Below are 16,020 nucleotides of genomic sequence, written 5' to 3'. Positions count from 1 at the left end.
CTGTGATAATACTAAGGGTATTATCTGTCTACAGTCCTGTAATACTAAACACTGTTAGGCCTTTATATGTAATTAACAAGCATAGATTATATAATAAGGTTTTTATAAGAAGTCTATCCTTATAATAGTTATAGTATGTCTTAAACTAATACAAGCCTGACTCTGCTGCGCTGTATAGTGGTTGTACGACTCTAAATATTGTGTGTGGAGGGAAGCTTTCACAGAGTTCTCTTAGTAGTTGTGCAAAGAGAGTGCAAACAAGCTTGTCTGTTAATTGTACATATGCCTAGGTAATATTACGTAGTTTACAGTGCATGTTATACAAAGCTATTAGTAATAGGCTAATAGCTAGGATTAACCTCTAACTTATTTTCTAAATTATAGGAGACTGTGTAAGGATCTTCTTCTTCTCCTTATCTAAATGTCTTATAAACACAAGTTGTAACTTTTTATATAGTTTTATTAATTTCCCTTTAACTTTATATACAAGTTAAAGGTTAAAGATCTGTCCCTTATAAATTAATAGATTATATAAAAGTACCTTAAACGTGCTACTTGCAATTAAACTCTCTATTTCTGTACAGTCTAATTCTTTAAATAGTCTCCTAGGTGTTGTGATCACACTGTCTGCACAGAGCTTAATTGCTAGCGCGTAGTCTTTCTTTTTTTTTTAGGTTAGGAATGTTGTGGCCTGTAGATTTTTGCGCAGTCTCCCTTAGCTTTTCTTAGCTAGCTGTAGTTCTAGTTCTAGTTTGTACAACAAATCTAATGCTGCTTAAGGGGCTGTTTTATGCAGTCTATTAACTAGGGTTAGTTGCTTGCGTAGGCGACCTCTCTTTTGTGCCTGTAGAGGATCCCTTTGTACTGGGGCTGGTTTGTCTAGATCTGGCAATTCTTGTGCGGGTTCATCCTTGTCCTTTGTACAATAATATGGCATAACTTGCGTGCAGCAGAGTTTTACTAGACTGTTCTCCATCTTAACAATAACGTCTAGGGCCTCAATTCCCTTTACCACGTGCGGTCCTGTCCATCCCTTCTTCTCTCGCCACGTCTTCACTTTAGAACTAAGTGGGAGATTTAGTACTTTATACAAGGTTAGGCTGTTCTAGGTATTAATTACATAATTAATATTAACTTTTGCCCTCTTACTTTAAAGCATCCTTATCGCCTTTTGTACAGCGTTAGCTCGCGTAATAATATTAGGGGATAGTGCAGAATCTATGTTAATTCTTAGGTACGTTCTAAACACAAGCAATATAGGTACAAGACTGTTTAGTCCTGCTGTATTATTTAGGGCTTTAACAGCTATCTGTAACACTGACTTATTGTTTATACAATTATCTAATTCTGCACAGAGGATATCGTACGCACGTCGCAGTAGTGCGTGCGCGCGCTCAATCTTCCCTAGAGCCTAATGGGCCTCCACTGGCATCTGTCAGCACGTTGCTCCTACAATCTTCGCGCAATTCTAGAAGTCTTCAGATGCAAAGTTTATACTAGGGTTATGTACAATGTAATTAGGTGGGCCTTAGTATGTGTTAATCTAACACTTGCAGAGCGCGTCCTAGGTATCTTGTGCAAACATTAATTTTAAGAAGGTTGCTGCTTAGAACAATGTATCTATGTTAATCACATGTAGTACGTCTTAGTTGCTAATTTGTACAACGTTAATTACTATCTTATAGTTAAAGTGCAAGTTGTCCTTAATTATAAACTTAAATCTTTGTAGTGCTAGGTTGTGTAGCTAACACATGTAGCAGAACTTCTTAATCTTCTTAAGTATAGAGGGATTAACGTTATGTCTAGCGTTCTTAAGCATTGTGTGAAGTTGTTCTGTACAAGGATAGCTAAATCTTCTATGCAGTTGTTAAAGTTTGCGTTTAGTAAAGAAAGACATTAATTCCTCCTTTTGTACATTAAAGAATAGATAACCTTATTTTTGTACAACTAGGACAGTATTCCTATTGCTTTGTACAATCACATTCTGCACGTTGTTGAAGTACGCACCCATTCAGTCTGCGTCTGCCAGAGACAGTAGGAACAGTGTTGGGGTGTCTAGGATGTGATACGTCACGTTACTAACTAAGTTAGTAATTTATATAGTACTAATTAATTCTATTAATTCTTATTCTTTAAAGCTAATACTCTTCTTCTTTAGTGTCTAGTCTACTTTTGTATAAGGGAATTCTCGCAGGTATGCTTTAAGTTGTGACTTCCCCACAGTAGAGATCCTTGCTGCGCTAGTATCCTATAGTTCACCTTAGTATACTGTACAGTATTAATCTTTAAGGATGAACTGTTCTGCGTATTCTTTAGGTTCTAGGCTGTAGATGTCCTCTGCGGTCGCGCGGTAGAGAAATGCAGCATTAGTAAGGTAGTTAATAATCTTCTTACCTTCCTCTTTATCTAGGTTATTATTGTTGTGCAACTCTTTTTTTTTTTGCTCTAGTTTGCTTTTAAACTCTTAAATATACACATTTACCTCCTTACACATTAGTGTCTTGTTATAGAATCCTTTATATAAAGAGATATATTAGCGTTTTGCACAGGATTAATTTATGTAAAGATAATTTATTAACTAACATCCTTTCTTATAACAGACAAAGCATTGCTTTAATTGTGCAGAGGACTGTAGTCTAAATAATCCTCTATATCCTCTTAGGCTTCTTCTACGTTGTTAATAGCTATGTGTACGTAGTAAGCTATATCGCCTATTAGTGTAGTACGCGTCTTAAGATTTGTTTATAAATGCATTATTCTGTTAATTAATTATAACCTAAAGTGCTAAACAGAGGTCACTGTACAGTGCCTTACATGTAGGCTTAATTAAGAACATTGCTTGTTTAAGTTTAAGTTGCCCTTAGCATGCTTATATAATAGCAGTGTAAAGCAGTATCTTGCCTTAGAATTATAGACTAAGAGCTTTTTATATAAAAGTAAGTTTATTAATTATAGCTTTAAAAGCTTTATATAGAGTTTTTATAAAGTTCTTCTACTTACTTTATGTAAAGCTTATTATTGTCTAATCTGTTTAATACTAGTTGTAGTTCACATTAGTATTAAAGTAATTGCTAAGCTGCTTGTATAGTAACTTCTATAATTGTCCTAGACTAATATTATAAAGGTAGAACATGTGTGCGCGCCCTTTAAGGATATTAGGAAAAATGCTTGCGTATAATGCCTTAGAGATAGCAAGGCGTTAGCAGAGCTCTATAAATACCATAGCCTTGTTAGCTAGGATATTATATAGTTGCTCTGTGTAGTTGTTCTCCTTTCTCTATGCCTTCTAGAATTATACAACCTTCTTAGGCGCAAGGTTCTCTGCTGTAATATCTTGTGTAGGTAGAAGTTAGTATAGATTGTACAGTGATTAAATTATATGCAGTAGGTACAAGCTTTAGGGAATCTTATGTGGAGCTATGGCTACAGGAACATGTAGCTGCCTGGTTGTGCTCTTGTACAGTAAGCTCTTACAAGGTGGTTGTACTAATTGCAGAGGAAGTATTAGGTCTGTAGGTGATTTGTACAGAGACATCCTCTGTTGCGTTAAGACTAGCAATAGTAGTAATAGTTTTATATAATGTTCTAGTAGGACAGTAAACGTGTGTTCTTCTTTTGCAAGTCTATACAGTGTAGTAGCCTCTATTATGTCCTTCTTAAAGCTAATGCTCTTATTCTGCAAGGTAGTAATTAGTTCTTGTAGGAACAGTTAGCTAAGATCTCTAAAGTGTATAAGCTCCTACCCTACAAAGTTGTCCTAAAAGTTCTTAAGCGTACATACGTCTGTCGCGCTTAACGCGCGGAGTTCTATAATTAAGTTAGCTGCGTACAAATTAAGCTTCTTCTTAGGTGTGTTGTTTAATAGTTTAATCTTATCTACCTAATCTTTAATGTTTATCTGCTCTGCTAGGGTCTTTGCTAAGATGCCTACAAGAGGTACGTATTAGTTATACATTAATACGTTATGTTGGCTAGTTATAGATAGAGCTGGCGTCGCTTGTTGCTCCATAGTAGTTAATTATGCGTTGTCGCGCGCTGTCTTACTTCTTGTCGTACGCTGCCTCTAAACAGCCTTGTGCGAAAAAATAAAACAGACCTCCTAGCGTTAAACAAGCACTACTATTTATACAATACCTCTAAACAGTATTGTACAGACAGGTTTCTTGCTTTTGCTTAGGTAACTAAACAGAGATTTACAGCTACTTGCATGTAAATTAGACTCTGTCTTTACTCTTGCTAATTTACAGTTAAAGTAGTAAGGAAAAGGATTCTTCTTATACACAAACCTTTAAATAAAAAGGTATAAGAAAAGCTTCCTCTCTTACAGTATTTAAACTACTAATTAGTGTTAAATAGACTCTCTGCTAGCTAGCACTTAGTGTCAGCAAATGCGTACAAGACAGAGAGGTTTGCACGGTGTAAACATTGCACAGGGGTGTTAGGTAACTAGTGTTAATTGCTTCTTGTTGTTTCTATTGTACAAAGGAAAGGGGTTGATATAGTCCTAAACTCTGCGCACAGATCTCCGTGCACAGGGATCCGGGCGCATCCGAGCCACGTGACTATCAACTAGGCGCCTGAATATCACTATTCGGACATTTTACTTAGCACTTAGTTTATACTTATATTATACTTATTACTAACTTTTAGTAAGAGTAAAAGGCGCTAGGCATAAACAGCTACTTATTACTATATGTAAATAGTGTAAGAGAGTACTTTAGGTCTCTATAGCATAGAGATGCCTAGTAAGATTAAAAGTAGTATGCTAATAAAAGTAAAAACACACTACTTAATAGCTATACTAAGAACAAGTTTAAGTAGCTTTATAGTAAGCTATAAACACATAGCGCAGACACAAGCTTATTCTTAGTAATAGTAAAGTGTTACTTCTATACACTAGTTAATCTTATGCTAGGCTACTATATGCTTATATATAAAAGTAACTACTATTTTATAAAGATTTTAAACTTATTTACTTTTAAGTTTAAAAAAAAAAGCTTTATATACTATATACTTTTAATATTTACTACTTATATAAGTAAGTAGAACTAGTATAGCTAGCTTAAAATAATAGGTGTGCTATAGCATAAAAAGCTAATCTTTTATATGCTTAGCAGCCTAGCCTTTTACTTACTCTATTACTAAAACTTAGGCAACAAGCTCTTTTCTAACTTTAGTAAGCACTTAGCCTAGTACTATATATAGCTAATTAAGGCTAGCATAGGTAATTATATAGCAGCCTTTTTTTATAACTTCTAGCGCAACTAGGTTATAAAAGTATATAGTTACACTAGAATTTTATTTTAAAAAAAAACTTACTTTTTATATAGTAAAGCAGCTAAGCTAGTAAAGCTTAAAAAAGTTAATAAAAATTAAATTTAGTAAGTAAGTAAGTAAAATTAAAAGTAAATAGTTAGCTACTACTTTAACTTACTACTATAAAAGTTTATAAGGTCTATAGCTAGCTATTTACTATAAATAGGCTACTTTAAAATCTTTTATATAGCTATTATACTTTTAGATAAGCTTTTATCTTTTATTTAGCTAAAGCTTAATGTGTAGAAAAGCTGCTTTAGCTTACACACTAGCTAAATTAATAACTTAGCTATAAAGGGCCTTATAAGCTTACTGCTTTACTTTAAAAAAGTAATTTTTTAAAACTTAGTTACACTGCGCTAGCGCTTCTCTAGCTACCCTATGTAGAGCCACCTAGTGTTCTAGCACAAGGCGTATACTACCTTTACTTAGGACATTAACGCGTCTTTTAACATAAAGGCAGCTTTTAGTTAGCTATTAGTCTTATACTAAGTAATACTTTTACTTACTAACTAGCTTTAAGCACTAAATGCTTAAAATAAGTAGTAAATAAAAAAGCTTAAAAAAAAGCTTAAAAAAAGCTTAATTATATATATAAGCTATAAAGATTATAGTTTTAGTAGCTATAAGTGCTTATATTTAGCAGCCTTATATTCTGCCTAGAGGCATTGCAGGCGCAGGGCAGTCTACTGCTGCTACTACCTCTACTTAGGCACACAGCAGCTGCGCTGCTGTTGCTAGCAGACGTAGATTTAAGCAAGTATACCTCTGCCTAGGCTAGCCTTGCGCCTACGCTGTCTACGCGCTTACTTAGCTTATTACTACTACTAGTAGTGCTTAAGCTAGCGCCTAAGCTAGAACTTATACTAAAGCATTGCATATGCTGCACTATAAGAACTATAGAGAATCTTTAGCGTAAATAGATAGTAGGCCTATAGAGCTAGCCTTCTATTACTAAGCTAGACAGGCGCTAGGGAAATAAGTAAAAGTTAAATTATTAAAGTAAACTATAGTAGTACTTTTTATAGCTTAAAGTTATTAAAAAAATTAAGTGTATTATATAAGTATAAAAAACTAGTAAAAAGGTAGCTATATAGTAAGTAAGCTAGCAGTAGTAGCAGTAAAAAGTCTTACTAGACTAGCTTTACAAGCATCTTAGAGTTACTTAGAAGAAAAGCAATTACTTCTAGTTTTATAGTTCTAGTATTATATATAGTTATTATTATAAAAGTTAATTAATTAGTATTTAAATAGTTATAGCTACTAAGTAAAAATTTTATTTTATATTATTTTATAATTTACTATATCTTATTATAATTTACTGCATTATTTTATAATATGCTATGTTTTATTATAATTTACTATATTATTTTATAATTTACTATATTTTATTATAATTTACTACATTATTTTATAATTTACTATATTTTATTGCAATTTGCTGTATTATTCTATAATATGCTGCGTTTTATTATAATTTACTACATTATTTTATAATTTACTATATTTTGTTATAATTTACTATATTATTTTATAATTTACTATGTTTTTTTATAATTTACTACTTTTTATTATAATTTAATACATTATTCTGCAATTTACTGCATTATTAGAATACTATGTAAGCATAGTATACTTCTGTTACACTATAACATTTATAAAGAGGTACCTAGCAGCTATACAGTGCGTTCCTAGCAATATAATAGCAATTATAATGCAGCTCTGCAGCGCTTTAAAGCTAAAGCAGCCTAGCAGCTATTATAAAACTAAAAATTAAGCTATTTACACATGTAGCAGCATAAATATTACCTATAAAAAGTAAGTAATAAACATAAGTAGATACTAAAAGTTAATAAGTGCATAGCTTTTTTTACTAGTAAAAATCTTACTAAGCTACTAAATTAGCTATATAAATATTACTATAAATATACTATTAGTATTTAAAGCTGTACTAAGCTTTAGCTAAGTTACTATTTTACTTTTTAACTAATTACCTTCTACAGGCGTCTGCAGATGTCCACCCCCAGCTCTTGCGCCCGTGCGGTGGACATCTCCTACTGCACCGGCCGCCTGCTGAGCCCGCCGCTGATGGCTCCTGTACTACACACACACACACACACACACACACACACATATATATGTATAGATAGAGAGGCCCTAGGGCAGGCTAGGCCTTGCCTTTACTTTTATCTTAAGCCTAAGCTTTAGTGTGCACTACTTACTACTATATATACTCTCTCTTACTATACACACTTACTTAGGGGTAAAAGTAAAGTAAGGTAAGTAAGCATAAGTCTATAGTATAAAGTGTATTATAAGTGTATAAATGTTAACATTATAAACAACACTAAGCTGCACACTAATATGCACTATATTTTAGCTATAATTTATAAGCAGTAGCTAAAGAATATGCACTAGGTTTATATTTTAAAGTAAAAGAAATTTAAAGTAGTATTCTTACCTACTTACCTGCCTATTTATATGTCTATGTCTGTGCTAACTCCTGCGTTTAGGCGTTCTATAAAAGAAAGTAGTACTATAATAGTAGCACTATTATAAAAAAAAAGCTACTACTTTTTTTAGTTAAAAAAGTTATAAACTAGCTTTTAAAAACTAAGTTTTATAAAGTAAAAAGTAATATTTTTTAAAATAAAATATATTTTACTTAGCACTTAGTTTATGTTTATATTATAGCTATTACTAACTTTTAGTAAAAGTAGAAGGCGCTAGGCATAAACAGCTACCTATTACTGTGTGTAAATAGTGTAAGGGAGTACCTTAGGTCTCTACAGCGTAGAGATGCCTAGCAAGATTAAGAGCAGTATGCTAATAAAAGTAAAAACACACTACTTAATAGCTATACTAAGAATAAGTTTAAGTAGCTTTATAGTAAGCTATAAATATATAGTGTAGATGTAAGCTTGTCTTTAGTAATAGTAGAGTGTTACTTCTGTACACTAGTTAATCTTATGCTAGGCTACTATATGCTTATGTGTAAAAGTAACTACTATTTTATAAAAATCTTAAACTTATTTACTTTTAAGTTTAAAAAAAAAAGCTTTATATACTATATACTTTTAATATTTACTACTTATGTAAGTAAGTAGAACTAGCATAGCTAGCTTAAAATAATAGGCGCGCTATAGCATAAAAAGCTAATCTTTTATATACTTAGTAGCCTAGCCTTTTACCTGCTTTATTGCTAGAACCTAGGCAACAAGCTCTTTTCTAACTTTAGTAAGCGCTTAGCCTAGTACTACATATAGCTAATTAAGGCTAGCATAGGTAATTATATAGCAGCTTTCTTTTATAACTCCTAGCGTAACTAAGTTATAAAAGTGTATAGTTACACTAAAATTTTATCTTAAAAAAAAACTTACTTTTTATATAGTAAAGTAGCTAAGCTAGTAAAGCTTAAAAAAGTTAATAAAAATTAAATTTAGTAAGTAAGTAAGTAAAATTAAAAGTAAATAGTTAGCTACTATTTTAACTTACTACTATAAAAGTTTATAAGGTCTATAGCTAGCTATCTACTATAAATAGGCTGCTTTAAGATTTCTTATATAGCTATTATACTTTTAGATAAGCTCTTATCTCTTATCTAGCTAAAGCTTAATGCATAAAAGAGCTGCTTTAGCTTACACGCTAGCTAAATTAATAACTTAGCTATAAAAGGCTTTATAAGCTTACTACTTTACTTTAAAAAGGTAATTTTCTAAAACTTAGTTACACTACGCTAGCGCTTCTCTAGCTACTCTGTGTAAAGCCACCTAGTGTTCTAGCATAGGGCGTATGCTGCCTTTACTTAGAACATTAACATGTCTTTTAATATAGAGGCAGCTTCTAGTTAGCTATTAGTTTTATACTAAGTAATACTTTTACTTACTAACTAGCTTTAAGCGCTAAATGCTTAAAATAAGTAGTAAATAAAAAAGTTTAAAAAAAAGCTTAAAAAAAAGCTTAATTATATATATAAGCTATAAAGATTATAGTTTTAGTAGCTATAAGTGCTTATGTCTAGCAGCCTTATGTTCTGCCTAGAGGCATTATAGGCGCAGGGCGGTCTGCTGCTGCTACTACCTCCACTTAGGCACACAGCAGCTGCGCTGCTATTGCTAGCAGACGTAGATTTAAGCAGGTATACCTCTGCCTAGGCTAGCCTTACGCCTACACTGTCTGCGCGCTTGCCTAGCTTATTACTACTACTAGCAGCGCTTAAGCTAGCGCCTAAGCTAGAACCTACACTAAAGCATTACATATGCTGCGCTGTAAGAACTATAGAGAATCTCTAGTGCAAATAAATAGTAGGCCTATAAGGCTAGCCTTTTATTACTAAGCTAGACAGGCGCTAGAGGAATAAGTAAAAGTTAGGTTATTAAAGTAAGCTATAGTAGTACTTTTTATAGCTTAAAGTTATTAAAAAGATTAAGTGCATTACATAAGCATAAAAAACTAGTAAAAAGGTAGCTATATAGTAGGTAAGCTAGCAGCAGCAGTAGTAAAAGGTCTTGCTAGACTAGCTCTGTAAGCATCTTAGAGTTGCTTAGAAGAAGAGCAATTACCTCTAGTTTTATAGTCTTAGTATTATATATAGTTATTATTATAAAAGTTAATTAATTAGTGTTTAAATAGTTATAGCTGCTAAGTAAAGATTTTATTTTATATTATTTTATAATTTACTGCGTCTTGTTGTAATTTACTACATTATTCTATAATATACTGTGTCTTATTATAATTTACTACATTATTTTATAATTTACTATGTTTTGTTGTAATTTACTATATTATTTTGTAATTTACTACGTCTTATTGCAATTTGCTGCATTATTCTGTAATATGCTGCGTTTTGTTACAATTTACTGCATTATTCTGCAATTTACTACGTTTTGTTGTAATTTACTACATTATTCTGCAATTTACTATGTTTTTTTGTAATTTACTACTTTTTATTGTAATTTAATACATTGTTCTGCAATTTGCTGCATTATTAGAATACTGTGCAAGCACAGTATACTTCTGTCACACTGTAACATTTATAAAGAGGTACCTAGCAGCCATACAGTGCGTTCCTAGCAACGTAATAGCAATTATAATGCAGCTCTGCAGCGCTTTAAAGCTAGAGCAGCCTGGCAGCTATTATAAGACCAAAAATCAGGCTATTTGCACATGTGGCAGCGTAGATATCGCCCATGGAGGGTGGGCAATGGACATGGGTGGATACTGGAAGTTGATGAGCGCACGGCCCCCCCTGCCAGCGAAAATCTCGCTAAGCCGCTAAATCAGCCATACAAATGTCGCCGTAGATATACTATTGATGCTCATGGTCGGAAGGCGAGAAAGTTTTGAGATCTCTCAGGACAAGCAGAGTCCGCGACAGCATCACCACAAGCCTACCAGTGCCCGAAGGCTTCAAGACAACTTATCAAATTACTCGCTCCAGACCAGAATAACCCTTATCATCCGTCGTTTACGCCTTGACATTCAAGCGAGATACTACCGAGTCATTACGGCTCTGTGGAGTCGGAGCCGCTGTCCTATTTATCTTGTTGGCATCTGAGACAGTATCCGCTTTCCACTTCAATGCCTCCGGTGTCTCGCCCACTTCTTGATCATTTCCAACGAGCCGTTCACGATCTGCTTGTCATCCTGCATATCGCTCTAGCTACCATTGCCAAAACATCAAAGCCTCCTCCAAACACTCGGCCTGGGTTTCTGTAATTTTCGTACGAATTAGTCCCCTCTTACAGACCTCCAATCCCTTACGGGCCCAATATTCTTGGAATTGCGATTTCAACTCCTTTTTCATGACTTCTATCATCTATAATTCATACATTCGACAGCTCAAAGCAAAGTTGCCTCTCTTTCTCTAGGATTTTGGCACCCTTTTTAGCGACTTCCTAGGTTTCGAGAACTCCACTATGTCATTAAATAGTCTAAACCATATTCACGAATCACCCTGTGCGACATAGCATACCTCCACTTATCAGGTCATCGTATATCCGGTGGCGATGCGCACTGTCTAGATTTCGAATAGAGGAAAAGCAAACAGTAGCTTTGGGAATCGGAGTGGTAGTCTGGGAGACAGTGAGCTGCGTATTTGGTGGCCCTGGAGGCAGTCTGTACTGCTCACTAAAAGTACCCGAAGCCTGCCAAAAATACCTCGCAGAATAAAGTACTACTTGAAAAAGCGTAGACCCCGCTGGCTTTTCTGATAGACTATCAAACCTCTATGTCTGCGCTACTAAGACACTTGCCATATGTCCGTCGACCCATCCTTTACGACAACTATCACTCACTGACTGAACCAAAAGTGAATCCTTTGTAGTCTATCCTGGAAACTGATGCTCCGCCCCAGCCCAATTATTACGGAAGCCCACCCTATCTAACAGGTTCATAATCTGGGGTAATTAGCTTCTTAGCTTCATTGCTTAAGTTTAGGAAGGAAGTAATATAGATTTCTTCCTGCATATGCTATCAGATACTTGGTGATGTACTTCAGTGTGTGTCAACCTTCCGATTCCGTCCAAAATCCCTTGCCCTTTCCTCAAACTTTAGAATACAGGTCACTCTATACCATGGGAGAAAGTCCCAGAATGCCTGTACTCTTATGAAATGTACCCCATCAAATACTGGAATTCTTGGGATATCTGAACAAATGTTCAAGTGTGTTAGTGTTAGCATGTTGGAGTGAACGCCACTGATTGGCCAGCACGCTTCGGGAACGCTAGCCCGAAGCACAACCACGAGCCGGGAACATCACGGCACACCTCGTCGATAAAGTAAACATCTCCGCAATCAATTTATGCAGCAATCAAGTCTCCGAGAATCCATGTTACTCACATGTCAATATACCCTTCAGCAATTGGCCCCTTTCATACCCAAAGTCCAGAAATCTTCGACTACTCTGCATTCTTTCGAAGCTGCCAAGTACCTACAACAAGCTTTGTAAAGAGAACGTGGTTGGCATTGGCTAATTCCCCGGCGCGATCTATACAATTGCCCTTATTAAGCCTGTCAGCCGACATCTAGCCTAGCCGTGATATCCAGATCAAGATGTTCCTAAGAGGACTATCGTCATCGCCGCTAATCGTGTAGCAGGATACCATGCAGATCAAAGAGGTATATAGGTACGATGCGCCCAATACAATGCACCCAAGGTGTTCCACACACTGCAGTGAGTTCATAAAATCTAATCCATCATGCTTTCTCTATTATTCATTCTCTTATCTTTCCTTCGATCCACCCTCGCTGCCCCCGCAACATCCGGGACCTTCAACATCCTCTCCTTCAATGTCGCTGGACTCCCCGCCATTCTGAACAGCAACGACGTCCCCGGCGATAAAACGACCAACACGGAAACGATCGGGCAAAAGTTCTCCACATACAACTTCTCCATTATCCACGTGCAAGAGGACTTCAATTACCACGCCACACTCTACGCCAACGATAATCATCCATATCGGACGGCAACAAGTGGGGGTGTGCCGTTTGGGGATGGACTGAACACGCTGAGTAACTTTGACTGGATTGATTTTGAGAGGACCAAGTGGGCGACGTGCAGCGATACGAGTGGCAGCGATTGCTTGACACCGAAGGGATTCACATTTATGAGGGTAAGAGTTAGTGAGGGAGTCTGGGTCGATGCGTACAATTTGCATGCGGATGCTGGGTGAGTGCATTTTTTGTTTCATATATTCTCCTGTCGTCGTTTACCTACTCCATCCAAAAGCTCAAAGGCTCGAAAGCCATCCTTCCCAGCACTTGAATGCTTCAGCGTGTTTCCCTTCTGTGTCTTCAACCTTTCAGATATGGATCACCACGCCTGTTTGGACTCTTGCTCTCTCTTCATTCAACCATTACTAGTTCCCAGCCCCCAAATCTGACTCGGTCGCACCTAACAATCCACTCGGTCGCAAGCTAATACCATTCAGCACCGAGCCCAATGATATTACAGCTCGCGCCTCTAATCTTGCACAAGTGTCGACCCACATCTCTCAGTACTCAACCGGGAATGCAGTCCTCGTCTTCGGTGACTCCAACTCACGCTACACCCGCTCTGGTGACATCCCCTCTATTTTCAGTTCTCAAAACGGGATGACAGACGCCTGGGTCCAACTTGCACGGTCCGGCTCCGCCCCAGCTGCTGGCTCCGGTGCTCTTCTTTGCGACAACCCTTCAAACACTACCGCCTGCGAGATCGTGGACAAAGTTTGGTATAGAGGTGGTCCAGCCTTGCAATTGAACGCGACCAAGTTTCAGTATGCAGGATCCATGTTTCTGCAAAGTGACGGAAACGTTCTAAGCGATCACAATCCTGTGCTTGTGGACGTTTCCTGGAAGACGAGTAGTACTCTTCGCATGTCGGATTTCTTCGGCGGTCCTCATGGAGACTACTTCAACGACATTACCGCCCTTTCTACCATCTCCTCGCCCTCCGTAGCTTCGATCACTCTCCGCGGCGCAAATAGACTCGATGCTCTCTCCATTACTCTCTCGTCCGGGCAGGCTCTCTCGCACGGTGGCACAGGAGGGACTGCGAACACGCTCAATCTAGATGGCGGGGAGAAACTAGTGCAGGCGACAGTTTGTCAGGGGAAGTATAATGATACAACAAGAATCTTTTACATGCAGGTTATCAGCAGTCTGGGGAGGATCGTGACGGCAGGCAAGATGACGAGTGAATGTGTCGTGCGGACTGTGGAGGATGGATGGGGGATTGTTGGGTTTGTGGGGAGGGATGGAGATGAGATTGATCGGGTGGGATTTGTTTATGGGAAGGCTTGAGAAAGGGGAATAAGGCCAAGGGTTCATTAGAGGTGTGAATAGAGAGTAGCAATACGATAATGAGGATGGGTGAATGATTTGGTCACGGGTCAGTGAGCGATCCGTGCTCCGGCTCGGAGGTAAAAAGCTTCCCCGCAAAACCCCCACGTAGCGTGAGCTTCCCGTCTTTAAAACACACTTCGCCATAACTCTCTTCCATCCATTGCACTCACCCCTCCTCCATAATGTCGTCCAAACTCAGATGTCTTCGTTCAGCACGACTGGCTGCGCGCTACCCGTGTCGAAGAACGTTCGCCACCGCGTCAACCAACCGCGCCGACTATGTTCGTATAGTGGAGGTTGGCCCTAGGGACGGGCTCCAGAACGAGAAACAGACCATACCGGTGGCAACGAAGATAGAGCTTGTGGAGAGATTGGCGCAAACCGGGCTGAAGACAATAGAGGCAGGATCATTCGTCTCTCCGAAGTGGGTTCCTCAGGTTAGATCACTCGATGACCCTAGAAGCTTTGGGAATGTTGCTGACGGCAGACGACAGATGGCAAACTCCTCAGAGATCCTAGAGCATGTCCTACGAACGCCTCCTCGAGCACCCCATCCCATAACATACCAATTCCTCCTCCCGAATGCCAAAGGCTTGGATAATTTTCTGTCTGTCTGGCAATCGCAGAGTTCGGCGAAACGAGACACATATCCCACGCCGCCCCCATCTCCTAGTAATAGCCAGGAACCCACTCTCAATACCTCCTTTCAAGGCTCCAATCCCACGCCTTCAGCCCCTTCCGGTGCTGATGCGACGGGCAAGGATCGAGGCTCTACAAGCTCGGAAACCGCCCCCGAAATCGAGCTGTCAATATTTACCGCAGCCACGGAGACATTCACGCAGAAGAACACAAATTGCTCAATAGCAGAATCCCTGAAGCGATTCGAGCCAATAATGTCGCGAGCAAAGGAGCTAGATCTAAATGTACGAGCATACATTTCCGTAGCTCTAGGATGTCCATACGAGGGACCGAATGTAGACCCTCATAAAGTGGCGGAACTGGCCGTTAGCTTGCTCGAGATGGGTGCGGACGAAATATCGGTAGCCGACACCACCGGTATGGGCACGGCACCCAAAACAGCAGAGCTACTGAAGACGTTGAGCGCAGCCGGTGTGGAGAAGAGTGATATAGCGCTCCACTTCCACGACACCTACGGCCAGGCTCTGGTAAACTCAGTTGTTGGGCTTGAGCATGGCATCCGAACTTTTGATGCTGCTGTTGGTGGATTAGGAGGCTGCCCGTTTAGTCCGGGAGCTACGGGGAATGTTGCTACCGAAGATTTGGTTCACCTCTTTCATAGCTTGGGTGCAAAGACAGGGGTCAACATTGAGAAACTGTCAGAGGTTGGAGAGTGGATATCACAGGAGCTTGGAAGGACAAATGAGAGTAGGGCAGGGAAGGCTACGCTGGCTCAATTGCGTAAAGCATCTTAGCTTCCTGGATCCCGAATGAGGTGACTGGCATAAGGGGCGACCTAGCCTGATCCCCAGCAGAAACTAACTGCACTTATTGTACAAGTACTCTGGAAATCGATATTATAAAGGCAGGTAGTGTGATCAGATTCTCTCGCTAAAACTCTTAAGCTCGTCTTTTATTTACTCCTGTCATATAATTTCAACCTGCAGTCGACTACCTGGTAAATGATAATGGCGGTTTCCACGCCATCTATCGCCGAAAAAGAATTATATATGTATATGTATATAATTTCCCGATTACGCTCTTCTTATTTTTCTAGTGGCGATCATATCTCTGTCCTATGTTCTACTTCTTCTCTTTCCTTGGTCGCATTGATATTTTATGACGACCATGACCATTCCTTTGCCAGCGCACGCAAGTCGAAGACTGTTAGGGAGCAGGTGAATACGTGTCTAACCCTTC

General features: G+C 38.1%; 2 protein-coding genes across 2 annotated transcripts; both read left to right on the top strand.

The window, feature by feature from the left end:
- Positions 1-12,560: 12,560 nt before the first annotated feature.
- BDR25DRAFT_184371 (mannose-binding lectin) lies at positions 12,561-14,094 on the top strand (the record flags this gene model as incomplete). The annotated part of the gene is made up of 2 exons (XM_033684239.1): positions 12,561-12,985; positions 13,248-14,094. Coding segments are annotated over 2 exons (1,272 nt in total), but the record flags the coding sequence as incomplete, so codon positions are not given.
- A 179-nt stretch (positions 14,095-14,273) lies between these two features.
- On the top strand, positions 14,274-15,816 carry BDR25DRAFT_337846 (hydroxymethylglutaryl-CoA lyase). The gene is made up of 2 exons (XM_033693228.1): positions 14,274-14,579; positions 14,637-15,816. The coding sequence occupies exons 1-2, from the start codon at positions 14,325-14,327 to the stop codon at positions 15,573-15,575; spliced, it is 1,194 nt and encodes a 397-aa protein (XP_033540318.1). The 5' UTR covers positions 14,274-14,324; the 3' UTR covers positions 15,576-15,816.
- Positions 15,817-16,020: the final 204 nt, after the last annotated feature.

Source organism: Lindgomyces ingoldianus, assembly GCF_010093535.1.
Source record: "Lindgomyces ingoldianus strain ATCC 200398 unplaced genomic scaffold BDR25scaffold_59, whole genome shotgun sequence".
NCBI lineage: Eukaryota > Fungi > Ascomycota > Dothideomycetes > Pleosporales > Lindgomycetaceae > Lindgomyces > Lindgomyces ingoldianus.
This window is presented reverse-complemented; position numbering and strand designations above follow the sequence as displayed.

Bases quoted from the DNA above. Each gene is read 5' to 3' on its own strand.
- BDR25DRAFT_337846 (XM_033693228.1), top strand. From the start codon at position 14,325: ATGTCGTCCAAACTCAGATGTCTTCGTTCAGCACGACTGGCTGCGCGC. The intron at 14,580-14,636 runs GTTAGATCACTC...GGCAGACGACAG, and splicing joins CTCCGAAGTGGGTTCCTCAG to ATGGCAAACTCCTCAGAGAT.